The 23,102-nt window shown below is 39.0% G+C and overlaps 2 protein-coding genes across 4 annotated transcripts; one reads left to right on the top strand and one right to left on the bottom strand.

The window, feature by feature from the left end:
* Positions 1 to 8,335: 8,335 nt before the first annotated feature.
* LOC109060779 (ADP-ribosylation factor 6-like) lies at positions 8,336 to 10,027 on the bottom strand. The gene is made up of 3 exons (XM_042778208.1): positions 9,851 to 10,027; positions 9,571 to 9,752; positions 8,336 to 9,462 (listed from the first exon to the last, which is right to left on the bottom strand). The coding sequence occupies exon 3, from the start codon at positions 9,452 to 9,454 to the stop codon at positions 8,927 to 8,929; it is 528 nt and encodes a 175-aa protein (XP_042634142.1). The 5' UTR covers positions 9,455 to 9,462; positions 9,571 to 9,752; positions 9,851 to 10,027; the 3' UTR covers positions 8,336 to 8,926.
* Positions 10,028 to 11,698: 1,671 nt separating this feature from the next.
* LOC109060781 (pre-mRNA-processing factor 39) lies at positions 11,699 to 22,719 on the top strand. 3 transcript variants are annotated; one of them, XM_042778209.1, is made up of 14 exons: positions 11,699 to 11,854; positions 13,330 to 13,865; positions 13,944 to 14,069; positions 14,299 to 14,417; positions 15,899 to 16,066; positions 16,141 to 16,303; positions 16,658 to 16,765; positions 18,212 to 18,376; positions 18,762 to 18,888; positions 18,985 to 19,253; positions 21,673 to 21,857; positions 21,934 to 22,008; positions 22,149 to 22,266; positions 22,350 to 22,719. In XM_042778209.1, exons 1-14 carry the CDS (start codon positions 11,842 to 11,844, stop codon positions 22,437 to 22,439), a joined length of 2,262 nt encoding a protein of 753 aa, XP_042634143.1. In that variant the 5' UTR covers positions 11,699 to 11,841; the 3' UTR covers positions 22,440 to 22,719. The 3 variants fall into 3 exon arrangements, with proteins under 3 accessions (XP_042634143.1, XP_042634144.1, XP_042634145.1); XM_042778210.1 differs by having other exon boundaries at positions 22,353 to 22,719; XM_042778211.1 differs by having other exon boundaries at positions 11,711 to 11,854; positions 13,309 to 13,865.
* The last annotated feature ends 383 nt before the right edge of the window (positions 22,720 to 23,102 follow it).

Consider the following 23,102-nt stretch of genomic DNA (forward strand, 5'->3'; position numbering starts at 1 on the left):
AACACACTAACGCACACACACACTAATGCAAACACACTCACACACTCTCACACTAATGCAAACACACACACAACACACACACACACACACACACACTCACTCGCACACTCATTGTGATCTATTTTTTTTTTTTTACACTTAACCCTAACAAGGTTTCAAAAGTGGGTTTTCTGCAATAGAAGATCCATTTTTGGTCCTTAAAGAATCTTTCAGTGATCACACAAGCTTCTTCACTGGCATCGATAGTTCCACGCAGGCTTGCCGTGATAGACGGTGCTGACGGTGATACCGGTGTTCAGCCGCAACACAACGGTTACATCACGACCCCACCGTCGTGCAGAATTTTTGATAGTAATAAAAATCATTACAGTTCAGTAAAAGAACAAACTGAGCGTGACAGTATCATCACAGATCAGTTTAATTTCTCCAGCGAGGAGAGTGAGGAGACAGACAAGATGCAAAAGCACCTGTTCGGCAATATTTTGGATTTTGAAAAGCCTGTTGATGTTTGCCGTTTATCTTAAGAGATTTTGGAAGTTTTCTGAAACATTTGTTTCTTATTTAATTGGTTCCACAGTGTTTGCTGATTTTTCCTTTATTTAAACTTTGAGTCATTGATTTATTTTATTTGACCTCAAGGTGTAAGCCGAGCCTCCGAGCTTTCTTACTCGTTTGGCTAATAAACCTTCTACATTTCTTATTTATTTGGTTATATATTATACATGTTTACATAGCCTATCTCCAGTCCTGTATACCCATTTATCCTTTATGTTATGTAAGTTATTTTATATTAGGCACGGCCTGTCCTATAGCATGGTGTATTTTTATTTGTTTTATTAATCCCCCCCATCTGTGGGATGTTTACATCTGTTTTATGGTGCGTCTGATCAGCTAATAAAGTAATAATACAGATGCATGCTGTAGCAAACAACACTAACAATATTTTATAGACTGTTTCTCTCCAAACTGTTCTCATGGGGCATTATTAATTAATATTAACACAAAAACAACCCATAACAAAATCCATCATGCATGCAGCTGGATGAAGTGTTCCCTACACAGTTTTTTGAGCAGGCAAGTGCAGGTTATGTTCTAATCACATGTGCAGGAACATGATTAAAGCGTGTGCACATCAGAGGAGCTCCAGCCGCTGCAGAAGCACTTCCTGTTATGACACAGACACATGTGGGCGGAAACATTACGCTCTCGTTTCCTGAGCGGGATTCTGTCACGCGCTCACAGCTGCGCAGCTCCTCTTAATAACACGCTCATGTATCAGACCGAGCCGTGACTCGAGGACATCTGGCCGTCATTCAGACGGTATCTGCGCCTGATTGGCTGAATCATCAACACAAATACAATCCAGCTTTAACCAAAGCTGACACTGTTACACTCTTAAAAGTGTGTTCTCACAGCAATGCCATTTTCAGTTCCTCTTTTCAGAGAAAAGTTGCAAAAGGAACCATTGAACGGATGGAAGGCAGTAAAGATCCTTTATTTCTGAGACTGAACTATGGATATATTTTTGATGAATTGCTCGTGTTCTTCTATTTTAAGTCTCTTTGGATAAAAACATCTGCTAAATGTAAACATTTTGAGACTATCTGCTTATGTTCCGAAACTACATTAAAAACAAAAATATTTTTTTCTTTTAAATTTCACAATTTTGAAGACTGAAATAGTATTAATTTATTTGAATTTAATTTATTAATTTTATAGTTAATTATAAAGTTAATTAAAGTTAACTTTATAAATTAAACATTAAATAAGTAGCACACTGAATTAAATGTGAAAGTGGAAAAACAAACAGTGTTTTCTTCTAAAATGTACTTCGTTTTATAAAACTAAAAATAATTTTTTACAGTGTACATTTTTTATTTTTAAAATGTATTTTATTAATTAAATTAGAAATTTTCAGTCAGAAATTGCTAGTAAATTTTACAATTAAATGTGAAATTTTGAAAGACTGATATTTACAATTTTGAAAAATATATATATATTTTTTATAACGTACATGTGTGGTTTTCATTATCATATCTAAATTTAATAAATACTGTTTAAAATAAGCTAAAATAAGTTTCTTATACGCCTCATTTTCTATCATTAAAAAAGTTTCTATGTAAATATTGGCCATATCGTTCTGTAAATATCGGGGAACTATTAGATATAATGAATAATTTTAATTAGAAATGATAAAAGTGATCATGTAAATATGATGTAAATATGCCATAATAGAAATCAGATATTGTGCGTATGTTTTTTCCTTTGCTTTTCTTTAATTTTTTTTTTTTTTTTTTTTTACAATTTATGTACGTTTGCCTTTTATTAGATGTTAGTTGAATATCGTTAATTAAATGTTAGTGCCTTTTTAATAAATACTGTGTAAAAAAGCATTCAATTTCCTATACGTCTTATTTTAAATCATTACTTTTTAATTTTTTTTTATTTAAATATCGGTGACTACTAGAACTATTAATAACTTTATTGACTGGTCCACTCCCTTCCTGAACACTAAAGCGCTGTTAAACACAACCACGGTGACTAATGGAGATGTTAGTGACGTTAGTAACAATAAAATAATGTAAATATGCCATAAATCAATAACAGGCGTTACAGGCGCATTCATTCAACTCAGTGTTGCCAGGTCCTCGGTTTTCCCGCGGAATCGGGTTACTTTAACAATGTTGCCGCGGGTTGTTTTTCGCGTCCGCGGGTTGAAGCGACACCAATAGCGTGATATTTAGTCTCTGGATTGTGAATGTTACCGGGGAACCCCGCCAAAAAACGTGTATTTACCCCCGGAATGCGATTTGCACCGGAAACGCGAACGGACTAGTTTTGAGTAGCAACTGGGCAGGTTTTTGAAAACCTGGCAACCCTGATTCAACTCAATCTCGCGTTTAAACACACGGTTACACGTCAATCTGTAGTAAACGAACCACTCACCCGAGAATCACCAGTTCGCCGTATTTCACCGGATCCTTTGAGCGGGCGTGTTCGTGCTGGTTCGGCTGCAACATGGGACCGGACAGTCCGTGGCTCCGGTCCGCTCCCGGTGTCGGATCGAGCGTTGAGATCCGCGCGAGTCTCTCAGACAGACCGAGCGCTGGCGAGAAGCGACGGGTTTAGACGGAGAACGCGCGTCAGTCTCCGCGGACCGGCTGTCGCGAGCGCATGGCTCCTCCGTGACTCGTAAAGCGTGAAAATCCGGAGCGAGTCCGCGCATCTGGTCCAGAGCCGAGCGGCGGCGGATGAGAGAACTGCTGGCGGCGGAGTGGACCGTACCATGAGCTCGAGGGGGGTGGCGCGCAGTTACCGGGACGGAAGTGTCCGTCATGAGACTTTCCTTCCGCGTCCGAGATGATTGTAGATTATTGATTTTGCGATTTATATTCCTCTAGCGTCTTTACCTGAAAGTCTTGACGGATTAAGGCGAAGTTTATGTTTTCATTCATAAATCCGTGATTCCCGCGCTCCCCTCCCCCCCGCCAGTGCGCGCAGTCACGTGTCCCGGATTGCCTCTGAGCATGACGTCAGTGTAAAATAGTGTAAAACTGATGCTGGAGTCGAACATAATCGAATATGGATCATAGAGGAGGAACTAAATACAGTTTTAGAAGAGATGGAACTGCTTTAATAATACGGGATCACAAAAAGGAAAAAATAATCGTACAGATACTAATGTAATAAAACGACATATAATATTAAAGAAGAAATGCTACAAAACAATGTTTTTTGTTTTTAATAAAATGCTGATTTATTTTACTGTTTGCAATATTTAAACTATTTAAAGTTGGTCCGTGCACACTGTAGACAACAGAACATTTAACTTTGTGTTTCTTTATTTTCATTTGCATATAATAAAATGAAAACTGTGACTGTACTTTAAATAATATATTTGTAATCTCAGAATTAAACTCAAATGAACTTTGCTATTCATACTTTAATGAAGTTACCACCACTGTTATAGTATTTTAAATCTGGTTTTATTTTTATATTATCATTTTGGTTTGAGTTTTTCATTTTTATTGTTACATATTATAAATTAAAACGCCTCGAGGAATAGCTAAAATACGTTTTTAATATTTAATTTTATTTCAAGTAATGAAAATGTTTTTTTAACAGTTTTAGGTAAAACATCAAGTAGCCTAGTTCTAATTAAATTTTCAGTATTAATAACTCAAAATGATTAGTTCCAGAACTGAGGGAAACCCAGAGGAGCTCCTGCTTATTATTACATTTACATCACTTTATTCTGTATGCTTAGTCTGAAATATAGATGCTGCTGAGAATTGTTTTATTTTTAGTTAAGACACGAGTCGAGGAATCATTCACGTCTGTCATCTCTTGGTGTTTTGGGTTTCTTCAGAACATAATCACTCTCAGAATAAAGCTGTCAGTGGTGCAGTAGCTTTTCAGAAAGTTCACTTTTGTACCTTTGTTTCTGAAAGTGTGCGTGATTTATCGTCACATCATATCTACTGTCCTCGGCAGTGCTGCTCTAGAATCCCATCAGGAACCTGAAGCACATTGCTGCTGGTTTCTTAGGGACCCTCAGTAGTGGACGAGTGGATTGTTCTACAGCACAGGAAGTGTTTCTTCTGTTTCCATGGCGAGTTTATTCTGTTCTAAAGCAGCAAACAATCAGACAGGAAGTACTTCCTTCCTTCCTACTTACGTATTTTTCCAAATGTTCTTCTAATTGAACGTTTGAACAAACTTTTTACCTTCCCATCATGCACTGTAACTTTTAAACATTAACTATTATTATTAAAAAATGACCACAGCTTTAATTTTACTGGCTTTACTCAGCTTCTATGGAGTCTGTGTTAACACGTGAATCAAATATACGACTGTTTTCATGTGTTTATGCATCAAGCCATGAAGAAAATATGTTCTTTTCGTAACTTTTCAGTGAAGTTTAGAAGTTCATAGAAGTGTCTCTCAAGCTACAGAAAGGATTATAGAGGTATCCAAGCCATCCGAGATCAGGATGAGTGTGTGTCTTCATCAGGTTTGTAGAAATGTAGCACTGCATCAGTGTCTCAGCAATGGATGCTCTGCAGTGAATGGGTGCCGTCAGAATGAGAGTCCAAACAGCTGATAAAAACATCACAATAATCCACAAGTAATCCACAGCACTCCAGTCCATCAGTGAACATCTGGAGAAGACAAAAGATGAAACACATCCAGCATTAAGATGATTTTAACTCAAATACATAGAGTCTATAATCCATAATAACACTTCCTCCAGTGAAAAAGTGCATCTCCTGTTGTCTCTCACATCAAAATCCAGACACATATTAGTTTAGAGCTGTTTAAACACTGCTTGATCTGTGCAGATTTCTCTCCTGATTCACACCAGAACACTTTTTCACTGGAGGAAGTGTTATTATGGATTATAGACTCTATGTATTTTAGTTAAAAACGTCTTAATGCTGGATGTGTTTCATCTTTTATCTTCTCCAGATGTTAACTGATGGACTGGAGTGCTGTGGATTACTTGTGGATTATTGTGATGTTTTTATCAGCTGTTTGGACTCTCACTCTGACGGCACCCATTCACTGCAGTGAGCAAGTGATGCAATGCTACATTTCTACAAACCTGATGAAGAAACAAACTCATCCTGATCTCGGATGATTTGAGGATGAGCAGATTTTTCAGCACATGCTCATTTTTGTCTGAATTCTGCTTTTTAAACCTGTTGATTTGAAGCCGTCGCATGCAGGTGCAGTGAACCCCAGGCGGAGCAGCACGTGTGTGAGGCGCTCAGCGTCTGTAAAGCATGTGATGTGTGCACTAACACACACTAATGATGTCCTGAGCGAGTCATGGGCCGGTCGATCGTGTGGAGCGTCTGGTCTGACTCAGCTTCACTGCTGATAAACCTGATGGGTGTGGGACAAAACATTACGAGTTAGTTTTATCGCTGCCAAATATGTCAGATATCAAGTCTGCAATGTTTCAGGTGGAGAAAAGCAACTCAAGAAACTCTAAAAAAGGAACGAATCAGAAGTTTCAAGTGTGTTCTGAGATTTTGGTGCTGAAACCAGACTGAAAACAGTGGGCGTGAAAACCAGTAAACAGAGCGTCAGGAATGAGAGAGTGTTTAGAGAAGAAAATCCTCAGAAACAAGCAGACGCTCAAACATTAACCCTGAAAACATGAACCATTATAATGGGGTTTTCTGACACAAACATCACAATAACGCACATAATATGTGTTTAGTAATGTGAGACTGTCATTTGAATTAAAATTCAAGATACTGGGCCAACAAATGTGCATCTCTGAACCAAACAGCAGTGATTTGTTTCTAAATGAATCCACATTTCGGATGAATCGGGTGAACCAATGATTCAATGGTCCTTTCATGGAGAGAGCTATTTAAATAATCCCTGAATGAATCAACAGTTTAAACGAATCGAATGAATGAATGACTCAATGGCTGCGTCCCAAATCAGACCCTACACCCTTAAATATTTGTAGTGGTGTCAGAAACCTTAGTGGACATTATTAAGTGCAAAAAGTCATCATCATAAAAAGTATGAAAAGTATCATTTCATTAAAAACAAATCATTTCATATTCACACACACAAATATATATCCCTATATATATATATATATATATATATATATATATATATATATATATATATATATATTTAAAGGGCTAGTTCATCCAAAAATGAAAAAATTAAATAAAAATAAGAAAATAAAAAAATCTTTCTAAAGCTACTTTTTGTAATATCTTTTTCATGCTTTTCTCATGTAACACAATAAGGGCTTTAAATCATCTTTTGTGTGTAATTTCTCAGCCTAATTTGATATGTGATTAATATGCGATTAATAAGATTAATTAATGGCCACACTGTGTAATTAATTAGGTTAAAAGATTTTAATGGATTGACAGCCCAGTCAATCCAATCTTTACAATAAAATATAAAATAAACTATATTTATTATGATACTATATTGTATATGCAAAAATGATTTTTCAAAGTATTGTATTAAAATAAAGTTTATTGGAGTATGTAATACAAGTTCCTACTTCAATACATTTCAGAAGAAAACACTATTTCAGTCTTTCTAAATTTCACGTTTAATTCAAAGTTACTTGCCATTTCTTTGTAATTATGTGTGAAATGCATTTTTTTACTAGCAAATTAAATAATGCAAAAATGTATATATATATATATATATAGATATATATATATATATATATATATATATATATATATATATACTATGGGAACATTTGTTGCACTGCATTTATTTTTTAAATAAATAATTTATATTTAAGCATTAATGTTTTAATAACTGTGGGTGAAATTATTTAATTTTGGAAATAACATCACAGTACAAAACCTTTATGCTAATTACCTTAATTTTCATTAAGTGAAATATCATTTCTTTTATTTTTCTTTTAAGGGATTAAATGTGAGCTGAGCATGTTTTCTTGAGATTCATTAGTCACAGCTATGCATTAAACACTCAAAAATGAGGTATGAAAGTTACTGACGTGTGACATAGAGATGTTTGTTTTTCATTTGTGTCCCTGCAGCACAGAAGCAGTCATCAGTAGCACAGGTATATTTGTAGCAATAGACAACAATACATTGTATGGGTCACAATTATACATTTCTCTTTTATGACAAAAATCATTAGGATATTAAGTAAAGATCATGTTCCATGAGGATATTTAGTAAATCTCCTACCGTAAATATATCAAAACTTAATTTTTGATTAGTAATATGCATTGCTAAGAACTTCATTTGAACAACTTTAAAGATGATTTTCTCAATATTTAGATTTTTTTGCTCCCTCAGATTCCAGATTTTCAAATAGTTGTATCTCAGACAAATATTGTCCTCCTAACAAACCATACATCAATGGAGAGATCCTGAGGGAGACAGCAGGTCATTCGACCCTGAAACCAAAGACGTCCTCACTGATTCAGATACATGTGAAAACAGAGCAGAGCACAGACTACATGACGTTCTGCACGAGTTTCTGCAGGTTTGAGACTTTTTAAAGACCAAATGAAGAAAATTAAGGAACAAAATGAAAGGGAAATAAGTTTTCATTCCCCCTTTGTTCTTGTTCTAATCATAAACTCATTTCGATCAGTTTATCAGAAAACGAGTCTCCAGTAAACATGTCTTGATTTAAGGATGTTTAGATATTTGTGCTGGAGAACAAGATAGAAACACTGAGGAAGAAGAGATTTGGTTTGTTTTTTGTTGCAGTGCATGCAACATTTAAAGCCATGAACTTAAGACCTTTTAAAACCTGCGCGCTCCTCCACGTCAAGAAGATGCAATCACATACTACTCGATATATATATATATATAGATTTTATTATTTCTTCAGCATAACAAATAAGTCAAAATAATAAATCCAAGCATTAATTTAGTAGGAGAAAGAGAGGCTTGGTGTGGTTTGAGGAGATAGAAACGTGTTAAGACGTCTGGATTAGATCAGAAACACTCGAGATGATGCTCAAACAGCGTCTTTAGTGGAGCACCTCCAGAAAAGGCCAAGAACAGTGTGAATATGGAAGGATGTCGAATCAAACGCTCCTTCAGGGACAGTTTCTTCACAGAACACGGATCCTCCGGCTTCGTTTCGAAGCTCTGCTCCTAGCGATTTTCTCCATACATTCGTTGTACGTGATGGCACAGAGGTAAACAAACAAGCTGCCATTTTTGGACGAACAAACCAGACACAAACACCCCTTTTCCGGGATTCGGGAAAACGCGCCCACAGCTTCCGAAAAAGTAACACTTTATGGACATTCGACAGAAGTGTACGAGAGAAAAGTCGGGTTACATGTCAACGAAATCAAAGAATGCGAGTTAAACCGAAGTGTACAGACAGAAGCCATTGGTTAATTGCTTCTAGTCGGGCGCGTCTTCGCCCAATCGCGTTAGGATTTGTAGTTGGACGTGAGCCACGTGAGCCCTTCGTAGAGTCCGTCGCCCGTCGCAGCGCAGGAGGGCTGAACGTACCAATTGCGATCTCTGATCCGAGTCAAGCCCAGCTTCTCCTGGATCTCGTGCGGCTTCATGGCATCCGGAAGGTCTTGCTTGTTGGCGAAGATCAAGATGATGGCGTCGCGCATCTCGCGGTCGTTAATGATGCGATGCAGCTCCTGTCTAGCCTCGTCGATCCGGTCGCGGTCCGCACAGTCCACCACGAAGATCAAGCCTTGGGTTCCGGTGTAATAGTGCCGCCACAGCGGCCGGATCTTATCCTGCCCGCCCACGTCCCACACGTTGAACTTGACGTTCTTGTACGTGACGGTCTCCACGTTGAAGCCCACCGTCGGGATGGTGGTGACCGACTGTCCCAGTTTGAGTTTGTAAAGGATCGTCGTCTTTCCCGCCGCGTCCAGTCCGAGCATCAATATTCTCATCTCCTTGTTGCCGAAGATCTTCGAAAGCATCTTCCCCATCTTGTTGGCTGTGCATATATATTAAGTTTATTGCAGGAAGAGGAAAGTGTTTTTTTTTTTTTTTTTTTTTTTGTCAGTCTGAAAAGCACATATATTCTTTGTCTTTCAGAACTCACAGAGCACCTGCAGAGTTCAGAAACAGAGCTCGTTATGTGTGTACGGGCCTCTCCGGGGTCTCAGACTCGTGAACCCGGTGTCGGGTCGCGTGGGTTTCGCGTTCATTCCCTTCCGACGCGCTTCAGATCGTTCGTTCCGCTCCCACCGTCAGTCGTTCATCCCGAGTCCCCCTCTTCCGTCCCTGAAACACGAGAGAAAGCGGATGAGAAAAGGGAGGGGTGTCAAACACAACTTTATTCTTGTAGTTTCGCTCTGCTCGCTACTCGTATGCTGTGTTACCTCTTGTAACAGCCGCCCTCTCGCGCCCCCGGCTCGGTTCTGTCCCGTCTGTTCCTCTCTAGTCGCTCTTTCGGTCCCGGTCGTGCTGCTGTCGGTGTTACCGGAAAAGGTGCGGACCTGCTTCAGCCGCCACTTCCTCTCTTTCTCGCTCAGGCGCACTGCGCCATTCGGGCGCTCGGGTCTACTACGGCGAAGGCTTTGCTCATTAATATGAATGACGCGTGTGTTTTCCATTGGAGAGGCGGCGGTTACGTCAGCAGTGCGTAGTTAATATTCAACAGACTTGCCTTCAACGCAAGAATTACTCAAATATGGTTTTCAGCTACTCTTTACACCTCGGAATAAACCTTATATTTGATGAAAAAACGAGGGCAAATTTATTTCTGATTCCAGCAACGGAGGCATGAGCTAATTAATATTCATGAGACGAGCGTATGGCCCTTCGCCGTAGTAGGACTCGTCAAACGAGTCAAGCGCGATCTGAACGAAATGGACGCCGCTGAGACTCGGAAGAATGTAATTGTTGTGGTTTTTCAGAGGCTATTCTATTTAAAACACCGCTCTGATATTGTATTTTACAGTGTTATGAAGCGTTTTTAATGTTCGCCCACATCCTCTGACGAGTCGTTTAAGGGGCGGGGCTCCTGACGTCACCGCGAGTTCAAAAAATGCCTTTGTTGAAATGAAACACCTATAAATACATTCATATTTGCATTTTTCCTCAGACCTATAAATACATGAATTTTTTATTTTTTTATCAGAAGAACTGACTTCCGTGTGTAGCATTGAGGTGGCTGATGTGTTATTTTGAAAGACTTCACGTCAGAGAGAACTCAGATATAGTTTTGCCTTTATCACATAAAACCTGAACTCGATTTTACATGCAGAGCATTTTGGGTACGCTATATGAAAAACCCAAAATGCATTTCCAAACAGCTTCTTGAAAATACACCAATACACCAGTTATATTTTATTATTGAATTCAATTCTATTCAGTTCAACACACACACACACACACACACACACACACACACACACACACACACACACACACACACACACACACATATATATATATATATATATATATATGTTGTTTAATATTCGTGTGTTTGAGGTAGGCCTAATTTTTAACACAATAGTAAAGTCTGTATTCGTTCAGCTTTCCTGTAATCAAAAAACACAACAAAGCACTCTTACAGGAATGACAAACATAGATTGAATCTGTGTGTTTTTCCTTTAGATGCAGTAAACTATTTCACAAACACGCCAGAGAAGTTCTAAATGTACAAAAAAAAGCACAAAAAGTAAAAGTAAAAGCTTTCGGTCATTTTTAGGGTCGGGTTATTCAACAACTTGAATTTGAATTATTTAACGTGGGTTGAATATATTGTTTCATAATTAGTTCACACAGAGTGATACATATACTGGGAATATTATTGTATAGTAATGAAGTACTGTAACTTATGGAAGCCCTTCTATGAAACCCTGCTATGAGAATAAAATGAAATATATATATATATATATATATATACACATAATTAATATATACCCACATAATTAAAAATGGAGTTTAAAAATAGTGTCGTTCTAATCTTACAATTCAGATTTTTTTTTTCCTCGCAAATGCGAGTTTATCTCACAGTTAAAAATTTTCTTAGAATTATATCTCGTAATTGTGAGTTTATATCTTGCATTATTTTTTTTTATCGCGAGGTTTCCATGGCATCAACACTTCAACATATATCGAATAAATTTAATATTATTCCATTCTGACCCGTATGATTTTGCGGGCCGCGTCTGTAACCTGTACGTGACGTCACGAGTGTTGTGAGTTTCGTAGCGCGGTGCGCATGCGCAAACAGTCGTGTCCTTCTCTCGGCGCTCGACGCAGCGGGTGTTGAATGCGACAGAGCCGCTCGACCACATGTTACCAACTGCACAGAACCTCGAATAAGTTGTGAGAATATCTGCTGTTTAAACCCAGTTTCATGGAAGATTCTGGTAAGTGTCCTCCCCGCTGTAGTTTTCCCGCGAATCGCGTGTGTTTGTTTCTGAGGTAAATGAGCGGCGTCGGTTAGTTAGCATCTTAGCTAACGCGCGAAGACCAGGCCGAGACCAGACCGTGTTCATACTGTAATAACACGCTGTGCTGGCTCTGAAACGAATTCGCCTTTGAAACGGCACTGAAAGCGTGTTTTAATAAGTTAACTCGCGTACGTTCACAACTAATGTGAATTCGAATAATAATCGTGTGCGTTTGACCGGGAAACGCGACGCAAACGTTTAATCCCACAGAGAAGACTTGTTTACACAGAGTGAAACGCATTATTATCTTTAGCAGCGCAAAGCTTAAAATATATGCAAATTAGGCGTAATCATATGCATTTGCGAAACGACTGGAATATTTTTGTGCAGTCTATATCAAAACTTTTTTGTTTTGTCAAGTCTTCTTTATTTGTAAAACACTTTATATAAGTTAATACTGATTGTGTTAAAGCAGCTGTACAGTGTTTAAAGAGGACTTCCGCAAATTAATGTCTTCGATTCATTAAATTCATAAAGTAATGACATTAAATGTTGCATATCTACTTTAGTATTTCTGTCTTGTTTTCCAGAAAAAACATCTAAACATCCTGTTCAGAAGGGTTTGATCTGTAAAATGTATTTTTTTTTTTAGTTTTTTAGTTTTTTTTGCTCATCAAGGCTGCATTCATTTGATCAGAAATACAGAAAAAAACTGTAAAATTGTGAAATATTATTATAATTTCAAATATCTGTTTTCTATGTGATTATCTGTTAAAATGTAATTTATTTCTGTGATGTGCAGCTGTATTTTCAGCATCATTACTCCAGTCTTCAGTGTCACATGATCTTCAGAAATCATTCTAATATGATAAAAAGTCAGCTTTGATCACAGAAATAAATTATATTTTAAAGTATATTCACTTAGAAAACAGTTATTTCAAGTTGTAATATTGTCAAATTTTTACTGTTTTTTTTTTCTCTGTGTTTTGCAAATAAATGCAGCCTTGATGAGCAAAAGATACTTCTTTCAAAAACATTAAAAATCTTACAGCTCTCGAACTTTTGAACGGCAGCAGTGAACATTTACCGGAGATGCGAAATGAAGACGTGAAGTCTTGTTTTCTGAGAGACTGAACCAAATGAAGAGAGTTTATGATCAAAACGAGCACAAATATCTGTCAGCGAGGAATGCAAATCTGTGTTCCCTTTGAATTAAGATATTTGGACTCGTTTTAATCTCTTCATTCTGATCAGTTTCTCAGGAGACAGGACTTCTTGTTCTTGTCTTCGGCCGTTTTGCTTCTTAACAGTATTTTTGTAAAATTAATTAAAAAGTGATGGAGGTGGTGTTTTCATGCTTAGAAGCGTTTACATCTGAAGAACATGATTTTATATTGCCAGCAGGACTAAGAGACGATTGTTGTCTTCAGACTGATGTGTATTTGTTTCAGGTGAGCCCATGACCGGGATGTTGGACACGAATGCCCCTGATAACGGCGACGCTCCTGCTATGGAGGCCGCGGGGGTCGATTACGTCACACAGCCGACCGCGACCGACTGGACGGTGGCACAGGCTCCTCTGGTGAACCCAGAAAGCCACGAGCAGATCCAGCAGGCGTCTGCTTCAGAACAGCATCAGATGTACTCGACGGAGCAGCTCACGTCCGCGGCAGAGAGCGACGACCACACGGCCGGTCCGTCGGATCCCGGCGTGGAAAGCTCCGGGCAGCAGCCGGAGTCAAACGGACAGCACATGGAGCTGGATGCAGCGAGGCAGACCGAAGCGGGCGACTCGGAGAGCCCTTCCAATATGGAACTGGAGGACGCACCTAAAGAAACACCAGAAGCGGTGGAACCCGCGACAGATGCGGCTGCCGCGCAAGATCCCGCACTTCCTGCGGAGTACGAGCGGCTCTTTAAGGTTGTGGAGGAGAATCCCGAAGACTTCAACGGCTGGGTCTACCTTCTGCAGTATGTTGAACAGGAGGTGAGGGCCTTTAATACTCAGGTGCCAGAAGCAGTGCAGGCGTTCTTCAGTGGCTTATGAGCTTTTCTTTGGTTTCAGAACCACCTGGAGGCTTCAAGGAAGGCGTTTGATGCCTTTTTCCTGCACTACCCCTACTGTTACGGCTACTGGAAGAAGTATGCAGACATCGAGAAGAAGCACGGCTACATACACATGGCTGATGAGGTGAGTCTGAAAGACTTCAGGACTGAGCAAGGTGCAGAATTCGTAATCATAAAGTCACCAGAACACACATTAAAATAGACAAAACTCACGAGAATCGTCAAAAGAATTTTTTTTTTTTTTTTTGGAGTGAAACCTGACATGTTTTCATGAGATTCACACTTTAAAGTTCACGCTCTGTTAAAAAGCATCACACAGATGAATCGATTTGAATCTTTTTTTCCTGTGGCAGGTTTACCGCCGAGGTCTGCAGGCCATTCCGCTCAGCGTGGATCTGTGGCTTCATTATATCACCTTCCTGCGAGAGAACCAAGACACCAGTGACGGGGAGGCAGAGAACCGCATCAGAGCGTGAGTGCAGCTTTCAGCAACCTCTAAAACAAAGCCACTTCAAAATAAGAGTCATGGTGTACTTCCTCTGTGTTAATAATTACACGTCTTCAATCATGCTTAAAATTCTGGTTAGTATTGGTGTTTTGTGTTTACACAAACTATCTGGCATTTAGGAAGGAGTGAGTAAAAAGTGCATTTAACACACAAAATGTGTTTATTTTACTAGCATATCAGCAATACATTTTTTTTATTGCCTTTTTGTATTATCATATCAGCAAAATCCAGCATCATTCAACCTGTAATTTGAATTTTTTACATTTCTGCTTTTATTCAAAATCACAATACAATATTTGGGTTTATCAAACAACTCGATTAGGAAGCAATCATGTGTTATTCCAGTTTCACTTAATATCTATATATTAAGTATTTTAAATTTTATACGTGTGTTAAAAAATCTGATATACATAATTTTTTAGGTTTTATGTACAATACAGACCAAAAGTTTGGAAACATTACTATTTTTAATGTTTTTGAAAGAAGTCTCTTCTGCTCATCAAGCCTGCATTTATTTGATCAAAAATACAGAAAAAAACAGTAATATTGTGAAATATTATTACAACTTAAAATAATAGTTTTCTATTTGAATATACTTTAAAAAGATAATTTATTCCTGTGATGCAAAGCTGAATTTTCAGCATCATTACTCCAGCCTTCAGTGTCACATGTAACATCCAATCTATCACATGATCATTTAGAAATCATTCTAATATTCTGATTTATTATGAGTGTTGGAAACAGTTCTGCTGTCTAATATATTTGATGAATAAAAGGTTAAAAACAACTGCATTTATTCAAAAAAAAAAAAATTCTAATAATATATATTCTAATAATATATTTTCTTTACTATCACTTTTTATCAATTTAACACATCCTTGCTGAATAAAAGTATTGATTTTATTTAAAAAAAAAAAAGAAAGAAAAAAAAATTACTGACCCCAAATTACTGACCAGTAGTGTATATTGTTATTACAAAATATTTATATTTTAAAAACATAGCTTCTTTTTTTTTTTTTTTTTTTATTCATCAAAGTATCCTAAAAAAAGTATCACATGTTCTGAAAAAATATTAAGCAGCAGAACTGTTTCCAACTTTGATAATGAATCATCATATTAGAATGATTTCTAAAGGATCATGTGATAATGATCCTAAAAATTCAGCTTTGCATCACAGAAATAAATGCTAATTTAAAGTATAATAAATTTAAAAACAATTATTTTAAGTTGTAATAATATATCACAATATTACTGTTTTTTTCTGTATTTTTGATCAAATAAATGCAGGCTTGATGAGCAGAAGAAACTTCTTTCAAAAATATTAAAAATAGTAATGTTTCCAAACTTTTGGTCTGTACTGTACATGTTCTAAAAAGTCCTTAATTTGATATTGAAATCTGGTATTGAAATAAAACTGATTAAATGACGTGCTTGTGTTCTTTCAGGTCCTATGAGCACGCCGTTCTGGCCTGTGGCACAGATTTCCGCTCCGACCGTCTGTGGGAGGCTTACATCGCGTGGGAGACGGAGCAGGGCAAGCTGGCCAACGTGACGGCCGTCTACGACCGCATCCTCTGTATTCCCACCCAGCTGTACTCACAGCACTTCCAGAAGTGAGCGTCACTGCTGATATCTGCTTCTGAAGCCTGTGGTTCACACTGCTTAAACACCGTCGCTCTCTGTTCAGGTTCAAAGAGCACGTCCAGAGCAACAACCCCAAGCACTTCCTGTCTGAGGAGGAGTTCGTGCAGCTGAGAGTGGAGCTGGCTAACGCTAACAAGCCCAGCGGAGACGACGCTCCGGGCGAGGAGCTCCCGCCGGGTACGGAGGACCTGCCGGATCCCGCCAAGGTAAGAGCGCCGTCTTTCATCCGCGGGCTTCCAAACATGGCAGAGGTAGGGTAAGGGCGTCTGATCCTGGACACGTGTGCAGGTTTGAAGAGGTGTCTTTCCGTTAGCAGCCAATGAAAACCTGAGGGTCCAGGTTGGCATCCAATCAGGGACTTGGGCTAAAAGTGGGACGGGCTCGTGACGAAATGCCACCGTCCCAGCACCGGCCAGAGCTGATTCACTGGGTGTGCCAAACCGTACTGTTTCTGTCAAACTCATGGTGACGTAGACCTTTTGCGTAGCTGGGACATCAGACGAGATAAAAATGTTTGCTCCTTCGATGCGATGCTCAGGACGCTGTGTTTCGTCCCCCAGAGAGTGACGGAGATCGAGAACATGAGGCACAAGGTGATCGAGACCCGCCAGGAAGTGTTCAACCACAACGAGCATGAAGTCAGCAAGCGCTGGGCCTTCGAGGAGGGGGTGAGTGTTTCTGATTACAAGCATCGCCTTTATTTCCTGATTCCTCCACGGCTCCCAAAAGCTCTTAAATTCAGTTTGATTAAAGCTGAAAGTCTTAAATGCTGTAACAAAACTCTTAATTATCATTTAAAGAGGTCTTAAATTTGAGGACGGTAAAAAACAGGAATTGCATTAGTCAGTTATTAAGCTTCAAAAGGTGATGATTAAATTAATACGAGCACTCGAAATAAACATGCATTATGCATAAAAATCTTAAATATTTTTTTCAGGATGCTATCGGTATTTAATCTGATGTAAACTCTTGGATTTTCTCAGAGCCACCCGTGACAGGAAGAACTCCGTTTTAATATATTTTAGTATATATATATATAAATATAGTGTTAATATGCACATTTTAATATATAGGTTTTACTAACAGTAGCACAAAAATTAAATGTTCTTTTAAAACATTATCATATAAAAGCCAATATCTAGTGATCTCTAATTTGAATGTATTGATATATTGGCACATACATCAGTTTCAGTTTGTTTAAACTGAATATTATAATAATAAAAAATAAATATCTGAAGTGTTTTAGTCTTTGCATATGTTTTAACATTTTCTTATACTATATTTCACAATTTTTGCATTTCAATATGCATCATATTCGCAAAAATAATTTATTTTTTGAGCTGTATGTAGTATAAATGTTTTTGTACAGGTCTTAATAGTCTTTCTTTTTGGTCTTATCTATCATATGTTGCTGCCTCATTACCGTGCTATGCATTTAAAATAAAAGTCTTTTAATTTTATAGTATATTAATTAATGTATAAGTATATTACTTGTTTTTCATGGATGTATTTCACAACAATACAAAAAGCAATGTATAACATTTTTACCAGATTTAGCCCGATTTGTTCCCTACTAAATAATGTGTTGTTTTTTCACTAAATGTTTAGATTTTATAAATTATTGTGCACTCATGATTTTTCTAGAGTAGCTTTTGCTGCTGAATTATCCGCTAACCTAGTTTATAATTGTATTTTGTGATTGTAAATTGTGTTTAACACACAAAAGAGTGACAAGCCCTAGCCTTGATTATCATTTTCAGAGGTCAGAAAACAGGAATCGTGATACGTCTGAATGTGATTATTAAACTTAGATGATAACTGAAGTGTGTTCTACAGGTTTGTGGTTTCAGAACGGTTCACAATCAATAAATATCACACGTTTATATCAGCAGACTGTTGATGAATTATGACAGTGTTTACTTTGTTTGTATTGAAATATCTTTTATTGCATATTTTATCTTATGAACGAGCAGCTGAAACTGACACTAATTATTTGGTGCATACTCATTGCGCTCCCAGAAGTTCTTTCATGTTTTTAAATTGGGAGCAAACATGAAGCGTCGGGTGAACTGTTGGTATGCTGCATGTTAACGAACGGCGATCTCGCTCGGCAGATAAAGCGTCCGTACTTCCACGTCAAAGCCTTGGAGAAGACCCAGCTGAACAACTGGAGGGAGTACCTGGACTTCGAGCTGGAGAACGGGACGCCGGAGCGCGTGGTGGTTCTGTTCGAGCGCTGCCTGATCGCCTGCGCGCTCTACGAGGAGTTCTGGATCAAGGTAGTTACACGCTGCTGCCGCCTGCGCCTCACGCCCTCTCTCCACCCTTTGACCTCCCTCATCACTTCCACAGTAACACTTGCTGCACTCTTTGTGTGTAACGTTGATATTTGACTGTATCTGTTATATTAGGGGATGGCCTGCTTGCCACACAAGATTTGACCGCAGCATTTGCCAACTACGTTGCACCTCCGTCTCCTTCTACCTTACAGAAACTTATCTTATTGGTTCCATGAAGGTGCTGATGGGTTTAAAACAGAAATTCTCAAAACGATCTTGTCAATGGAAATTCAGCAGTGCGGGGATGTGAGACGAAAGCTCAATTTTTATGTGCTCTCTTCCCTCTTCTCTCTCTCTCTCTGTCTCTCTCTCTCTTGTTCTGTGGTACGCCAAGTATCTGGAGAGCTACAGCGTCGAAGGCGTCCGGCACATCTTCAAGAAGGCCTGCACCGTCCACCTGCCCAAGAAACCCACCGTTCACCTGCTCTGGGCCGCGTTTGAGGAGCAGCAAGGTAAAACATCAGACACGCTGTCCAACTGGTAACAGCAAAGAACCGTACTTTCCAGAATATAAGTCACGTTTATCATCTGTATTACTGTCCCTGCAGGCAGCGTCGAGGAGGCGCGGGGGATCTTGAAGGCGGTGGAGGAGGCCGTTCCTGGACTGGCGATGGTGAGGCTGAGGAGGGTGAGTCTGGAGCGTCGTCATGGAAACATGGATGAAGCGGAGGCCCTGCTGAGGGACGGCATCACCAACGGGAAGAACAGCAGCGAGTCGTCCTTCTACGCTGTGAAACTGGCCCGACAGCTGGTCAAAGTGCAGAAGAGCATCGGGAAGGCCAAGAAAGTGCTGCTGGAGGCCGTCGAAAAAGATGAGGTGCAGGTTTACTTTGACTAAATGAACATGAAACAGAAACATTTTATCTTAATAACTGTGATAAAATTATTTTATATATTTATGTCTTTTATTTAAAACTAATTTATTTATAAACAAATATATATACAGGTCCTTCTCAAAAAATTAGCATATTGTGAAAAAGTTCATTATTTTCCATAATGTAATGAGAAAAATTAAACTTTCATATATTTTAGATTCATTGCACACCAACTGAAATATTTCAGGTCTTTTATTGTTTTGATACTGATGATTTTGGCATACAGCTCATGAAAACCCAAAATTCCTATATCAAAAAATTAGCATATCATGAAAAGGTTTCTCTAAACTAGCTATTAACCTAATCATCTGAATCAACTAATTAACTCTAAACACCTGCAAAAGATTCCTGAGGCTTTTAAAAACTCCCAGCCTGGTTCATTACTCAAAACCGCAATCATGGGTAAGACTGCCGACCTGACTGCTGTCCAGAAGGCCATCATTGACACCCTCAAGCGCGAGGGTAAGACACAAAGAAATTTCTGAAAAAATAGGCTGTTCCCAGAGTGCTGTATCAAGGCAACTCAGTGGGAAGTCTGTGGGAAGGAAAAAGTGTGGCAAAAAAAAACGCTGCACAACGAGAAGAGGTGACCGGACCCTGAGGAAGATTGTGGAGAAGGACCGATTCCAGACCTTTGGGGGACCTGCAGAAGCAGTGGACTGAGTCTGGAGTAGAAACATCCAGAGCCACCGTGCACAGGCGTGTGCTTTTGAACCAGAAACAGCGGCAGAAGCGCCTGACCTGGGCTACAGAGAAGCAGCACTGGACTGTTGCTCAGTGGTCCAAAGTACTTTTTTCGGATGAAAGCAAATTTTGCATGTCATTCGGAAATCAAGGTGCCAGAGTCTGGAGGAAGACTGGGAAGAAGGAAATGCCAAAATGCCTGAAGTCCAGTGTCAAGTACCCCACAGTCAGTGATGGTCTGGGGTGCCATGTCAGCTGCTGGTGTTGGTCCACTGTGTTTTATCAAGGGCAGGGTCAATGCAGCTAGCTATCAGGAGATTTTGGAGCACTTCATGCTTCCATCTGCTGAAAAGCTTTATGGAGATGAAGATTTCGTTTTTTCAGCACGACCTGGCACCTGCTCACAGTGCCAAAAACCGCTGGTAAATGGTTTACTGACCATGGTATTACTGTGCTCAATTGGCCTGCCAACTCTCCTGACCTGAACCCCATAGAGAATCTGTGGGATATTGTGAAGAGAAAGTTGAGAGACGCAAGACCCAACACTCTGGATGAGCTTAAGGCCGCTATCGAAGCATCCTGGGCCTCCATAACACCTCAGCAGTGCCACAGGCTGATTGCCTCCATGCCACGCCGCATTGAAGCAGTCATTTCTGCAAAAGGATTCCCGACCAAGTACTGAGTGCATAACTGAACATAATTATTTGAAGGTTGACTTTTTTTGTATTAAAAACACTTTTCTTTTATTGGTCGGATGAAATATGCTAATTTTTTGAGATAGGAATTTGGGGTTTTCATGAGCTGTATGCCAAAATCCTCAGTATTAAAACAATAAAAGACCTGAAATATTTCAGTTGGTGTGCAATGAATATAAAATATATGAAAGTTTAATTTTTATCATTACATTATGGAAAATTATGAACTTTTTCACAATATGCTAATTTTTTGAGAAGGACCTGTAAAAATTAAAGTGTATATATATATATATATATATATATATATATATATATATATATATATATATATATATATATATATATATATATATTATTATATATATATATTATTTTATATAATATAAAATAATTTTGAATTATAATAATCAGAAAGAGCTTTAAAGATAAAGATGTTGTTTTACTTTCAGTAAATGACCAAAAAATATTTATTTGACTAAATGAACGTGAAACAGACATTTAATCTTAACTAATAATTGTTTTGTTTTAATTAAAAATAATAAATATATATATATATATATATATATATATATATGTGTGTGTGTGTGTAATTTATTTTATATAATACATTATGAAAAATATTTTTCTTTTGAATTATAATAAAGAGGTCTTTCAGTAAATGAATAAAAAAAATTAATTGTTTAAATAGATATAATTTTTATTATAATTTTTATTATTATTATTATTATAAGCAATTAAATTATAAACGTATTCTAAAATTTTTTTTTTGTTGTATTGTTGAAATTCTTCACCTAATTTGGTGTTCCTGGTCAAAAATTACCAGCCTTTTAACAATTGCTTGTGAATCTCTTTGTGCTGTATTATCACCAAATCTGGATTCAGTCTTTTTGTGGACTCGTGAACGGTGTTTAATCACAGAAGTGAACTGAGCTCTAGCAGCTGTGAGTGTGGTTTCCTGTTTCAGGGTTATTCTGTTTTTCAGACGAACCCGAAGCTGTACCTGAACCTGCTGGAGCTGGAGTACAGCGGTGACGTGCAGCAGAACGAGGCGGAGATCCTGGCCTGCTTCGACCGAGCTCTGAGCAGCCCCATGTCTCTGGAGCAGCGCCTCACCTTCTCTCAGCGCAAGGTCGAGTTCCTGGAGGACTTCGGCAGCGACATCAACGTGTGAGTGCAGGGTCCGAGACAGTCTGTGTGTCTGTGAGGAGAGCTGGTTTTGACAGGTTTTGTTGTCTTCACTCAGGCTGGTGGCGGCGTATGAACAGCATCAGAGACTCGTAACGGAGCAGGAGTCACTGAAGAGGAAATCAGAGAACGGGTGAGTTACCCTCATCCACCGTTACTGCATTAAACTCGTTACACGGGGTTTAAAGGCTTAATTCACCTTCACACAAATCAAGGCCCTGAAATAAGAGCAGAAAGTCTCGAATTCATAAATGCACTGCTAATCGTCTGCAGCTCAGAGGAGCCGGACTCAAAGAGACAGCGGACAGACGACCAATCAGGAGCCTCGGGTCAGATGATGCAGGACATGCAGGCCAATCACGCCGGATACAACTATAACAACTGGTACCAGGTCAGTCCTGCAGCTGGGATGCACACGAGAGACTGTGTGTGTGTGTGTGTGCGCAGCCTGACCGTGTGTGTTCTGTGTTGCAGCAGTATAACTCATGGGGCGGTCAGAACTCCTGGGGTCAGTATGGTCAGTACGGTCAGTATAACCAGTACTACCCACCGCCCCCCACATAACGGAGCCGCCGGCCTTTCTACTGCTGCTTCAGCTTCAACATCCATCCGTCTCCGGTCACACAGTGCGTGTTACTTTGTTTTTGTTTTTTGACACCTGTTGAAAAAGAGCATTTTCCCTCTAGAGTTTTTAATGAGCTGAGTTGGTTTGTGTTCGCTGAGATCGACATTTGTGTGGAAGACTTCATCTCATCTCTGCTCCTCAGTGTGATCCTGTTTTCAGAGAAATGTGACATGATGTTTTTTATTTTGCCTTGTTTTCATAATAAAGAGATTGACATCCTCCCTGTCTGAACGAGTGGTTTACTTCTGTTTGTGCGGTGAACAATAGTCTGCTGTGGTGCTCCCAGGAACTTGAAGCTGGAGACATGTTCAACAATCTGCACACACACACATGCACACACGCTCACTCACTCACAAGTGCATGCACACACGCACTCACATGCGCGCACACACACACATGCACACACGCTCACTCACTCACATGTGCATGCACGCGCACACACAAACACGTCACTCGCGCACACACGCTCACTCACTCACATGTGCACGCACACACACGCTCGCATGTGCATGCACGCACGCACTCGCACACACACATGCTCACATGTGCACGCACACACGCTCACTCACTCACATGTGCATGCACACTCGCACACACACACA

Source organism: Cyprinus carpio, chromosome A20, assembly GCF_018340385.1.
Source record: "Cyprinus carpio isolate SPL01 chromosome A20, ASM1834038v1, whole genome shotgun sequence".
Lineage (NCBI taxonomy): Eukaryota > Metazoa > Chordata > Actinopteri > Cypriniformes > Cyprinidae > Cyprinus > Cyprinus carpio.

Excerpts from the sequence above, each read along its gene's own strand:
- LOC109060781 (XM_042778209.1), top strand. Across the intron at positions 16,304-16,657 it reads ACCTGCCGGATCCCGCCAAG|AGAGTGACGGAGATCGAGAA; the intron begins GTAAGAGCGCCG and ends TTCGTCCCCCAG. Across the intron at positions 16,766-18,211 it reads GCTGGGCCTTCGAGGAGGGG|ATAAAGCGTCCGTACTTCCA; the intron begins GTGAGTGTTTCT and ends CTCGCTCGGCAG.
- LOC109060779 (XM_042778208.1), bottom strand. The coding sequence starts at position 9,454 with ATGGGGAAGATGCTTTCGAAGATCTTCGGCAACAAGGAGATGAGAATA.